The sequence below is a fragment of the Triticum urartu genome, chromosome 4 (assembly GCF_003073215.2).
Source record: "Triticum urartu cultivar G1812 chromosome 4, Tu2.1, whole genome shotgun sequence".
Classification (NCBI taxonomy): domain Eukaryota; kingdom Viridiplantae; phylum Streptophyta; class Magnoliopsida; order Poales; family Poaceae; genus Triticum; species Triticum urartu.
Genome location: NC_053025.1, coordinates 604,237,695 through 604,240,538, shown reverse-complemented (window position 1 = coordinate 604,240,538; position 2,844 = coordinate 604,237,695). Strand labels below are relative to the sequence as shown.

At 49.6% G+C, this 2,844-nt stretch overlaps 1 protein-coding gene across 2 annotated transcripts; it reads left to right on the top strand.

Annotated features, from left to right (window-relative positions):
* Positions 1–676: 676 nt before the first annotated feature.
* LOC125553108 (DNA damage-repair/toleration protein DRT100-like) lies at positions 677–2,452 on the top strand. 2 transcript variants are annotated; one of them, XM_048716884.1, is made up of 2 exons: positions 677–1,570; positions 1,725–1,970. In XM_048716884.1, exons 1-2 carry the CDS (start codon positions 799–801, stop codon positions 1,754–1,756), a joined length of 804 nt encoding a protein of 267 aa, XP_048572841.1. In that variant the 5' UTR covers positions 677–798; the 3' UTR covers positions 1,757–1,970. The 2 variants fall into 2 exon arrangements, with proteins under 2 accessions (XP_048572841.1, XP_048572840.1); XM_048716883.1 differs by having other exon boundaries at positions 684–2,452.
* The last annotated feature ends 392 nt before the right edge of the window (positions 2,453–2,844 follow it).

Below are 2,844 nucleotides of genomic sequence, written 5' to 3'. Positions count from 1 at the left end.
ATTGGGATAGAGGGAGCATTTATTTATAGCGCTGCAGCATTTTCCCACAATTTTCTTATATATAATCGGATATAATCAGTCGGCGTAAGGAAAGTCAATGTAGCCCTTGCCTGCCCTAGGCCGGTCACAATACGGCCGTCTCTTTCAAGATCTTCTCGGTTGGTGTACATGAGACGAGACGAGCGCCACAGTGCATCCTGACTTTTGACGACTGCAACTGTGGCCGCACCCGCACAGGATCAGTGAACTAGGCATATGTGACAAGAGCCGTACCTGTGCTTGCATAAGGAAATCTCCTCTCCAGCATCCTGTCCACGACAAGCATTGATGGACTATGGCGGAGCTGTGCTCGTCTAGTTGCCACTACACGAGCTTGAGCCCATGACACCCATGAGTATACAGTAGCATTGCCCTGTAGGTTCCAGGGAGAAACATCCGCACGCATTGATGGACTAGGGCCGAAACTGTCCACGACAATTAGAGTTGAGAAGGAGGACTAGCCAGCATGAGTCCATCCCACCCACAGGTTTCAGTCGGCAGACAACAACAAAAACCAAGATTGAATTAATTGTGGCCAAGACTAATAGTGATCTAAATACTCTTATATTTATTTAAGAATGGATAGTGTTGAAGCACTTGCAGCACGCATGCTTACTGCGCGCGCGCGCAGACGCTATAAGATAGATGCACCGCCCAAGCAGTTTTGCCAACAACACTTGGGAATCACTTTGCATTCCAGAAAAGGCTTCCGGCCTAGTAGTTGCGTTTGCGGATACGTAGCATACCACAGCTGAGTCCATGGCGAGATGCTGCCTGCTGCTCCTCTTCTGGGCGTTCCTCTGGCCGGCGGCCAGCGCGGTGCCGTGTCACCCCGACGACCTTCGCTCGCTGCGGGGTTTCGCCGGAGACCTCAGCGGCGGGGCCGTCCAGCTCCGCACCGCATGGTCCGGCGCCTCGTGCTGCAGCTGGGAAGGTGTGGGCTGCGATAGCACCAGCGGTCGCGTCACGGTGCTGCGGCTCCCCCGGCACGGCCTCACGGGGCCCATCCCAGGAGCCTCTCTAGCGGGCCTCGTGTGGCTCGAGGAACTCTTCCTCGGCTCTAACTCTTTCGTGGGCGTCCTCCCAGACGAGCTCTTCGGCCTCGCCAGGCTAAGGAAGCTTTCACTCGCATCCAACAAGCTCACCGGCCAGGTGAGCTCACGCCTCGGCAAGCTCACACACCTCACCTTGTTGGATTTGTCCGCCAACCGCTTCTTCGGCCGCCTCCCGGACGTGTTCGACGATCTCACATCGCTAGAACATTTGGCCGCATATTCCAATGGCTTCTCCGGCTTCTTACCGCCGTCTCTGTCATCACTATCATCTCTCCGTGAGCTCAACCTCCGGAACAACACCTTGTCCGGCCCGATTGCTCGTGTTAGCTTCTCCGGCATGCCACTTCTTGCTTCCGTTGACTTCTCCACAAACTACCTGACTGGGTGGCTCCCGGCCAGCCTTGCGGGCTGTGGTGAGCTCAAGTCGCTCAACCTTGCAAACAACACATTGGTTGGCACCATCCCGTCGTGGATTGGTGAGTTTGACCACCTTTGGTACTTGAATCTCTCAAATAATTCATTCGTTGGCGAGGTACCCAAAAGTTTGTTACGGCTCAAGGGCCTCGCCACCGCTGGTCGTTCATCGGGTATGGTTTTCACTAACATGCTATTGTATGTAAATGACAAAAGAAGAGCACTTGAGGAACAACCAAATACCATAACGGGGAGCAACAACACTGTCAGATCTGGGCGCAACAACAGCATGTCTGGGAATGATAACACTGTCATATCCGGAGACAACAACGCCGTGTCTGGGAGCTTCAACACCCTTGTATGTGGGGATAACAATGTTCTAACTGGGGATCACCATGTCGTATCTGGGAGCAACCATATTGTAACTAACAGCTACAATAAAGTATCTGGGTGCACCAATAATGTATCCGGGAGCCACCATACCGTATCCGGTAGCAACAATGCCGTATCTGGAAGCAACAATACGGTATCTGGGAGCAACCATGTCGTATCCGGGAGCAACAAAATTGTAACCGACGGTTAATGGTCTATAAGTGGATCGATTCCATCTACAAGTGCGAGATCCCAGAGCACAACAACGAGAGTCGTGAACAGAAGACGTTCTTCACTCAGAACTGAAAACCTGGGTACATGGACCCCATTCCAATATCTTGTTCCAAGTTTGGGAGGGCACCATAAAGATCTTTTGTATCTTTACTGTTTTTAGCATATTTAAATTTCTGCAATTATATACATCCGTATTAAATTTTCTAAAAGGACTTATATTTAGAAACAGATGGAGTAGTTTGTATTTTTGTACTTGCAATATGAATGTTAACTTCCAGCCTATCATGAGAATTATATCCAACGATGCACTCGTCGTCTATCGATGAATGTCTTTGTCACAGCTTGTGGTTATTGTTATTAGATGTGTGAATCCTGTTGAATGATCCCTTACTTGATAGTTTCGAATTGGCCATGGCTATTCAGCGCCATTAGTGCTAATTGTCAACAACAGCTTATTCTTTGCGGATAAATACAAATTGTGAGGTGGGGAAGTGGGTACGGACTGAAGTTGGGTAGGATAAGCTGTTGTTGCTAGGTTACGACAAAAATGCTACATCTACAGGGTTTTACAAGAGTTTACAGGCTCCTTCCAAACTTCATAAACATCGCCCTCCCCCCCTGATTTTCATGGGCTCCCCAACTAACACCCAATCAAAAACCGGCACGTAAAATTAATCATGTAAACTCCTGTAAAAACTTGTATGTGTAGCATTGTTGAGGTTACGACGAG

What these genes read in the sequence shown, in the direction of transcription:
- LOC125553108 (XM_048716883.1), top strand. Translation starts at nt 799, where the DNA reads ATGGCGAGATGCTGCCTGCTGCTCCTCTTCTGGGCGTTCCTCTGGCCG.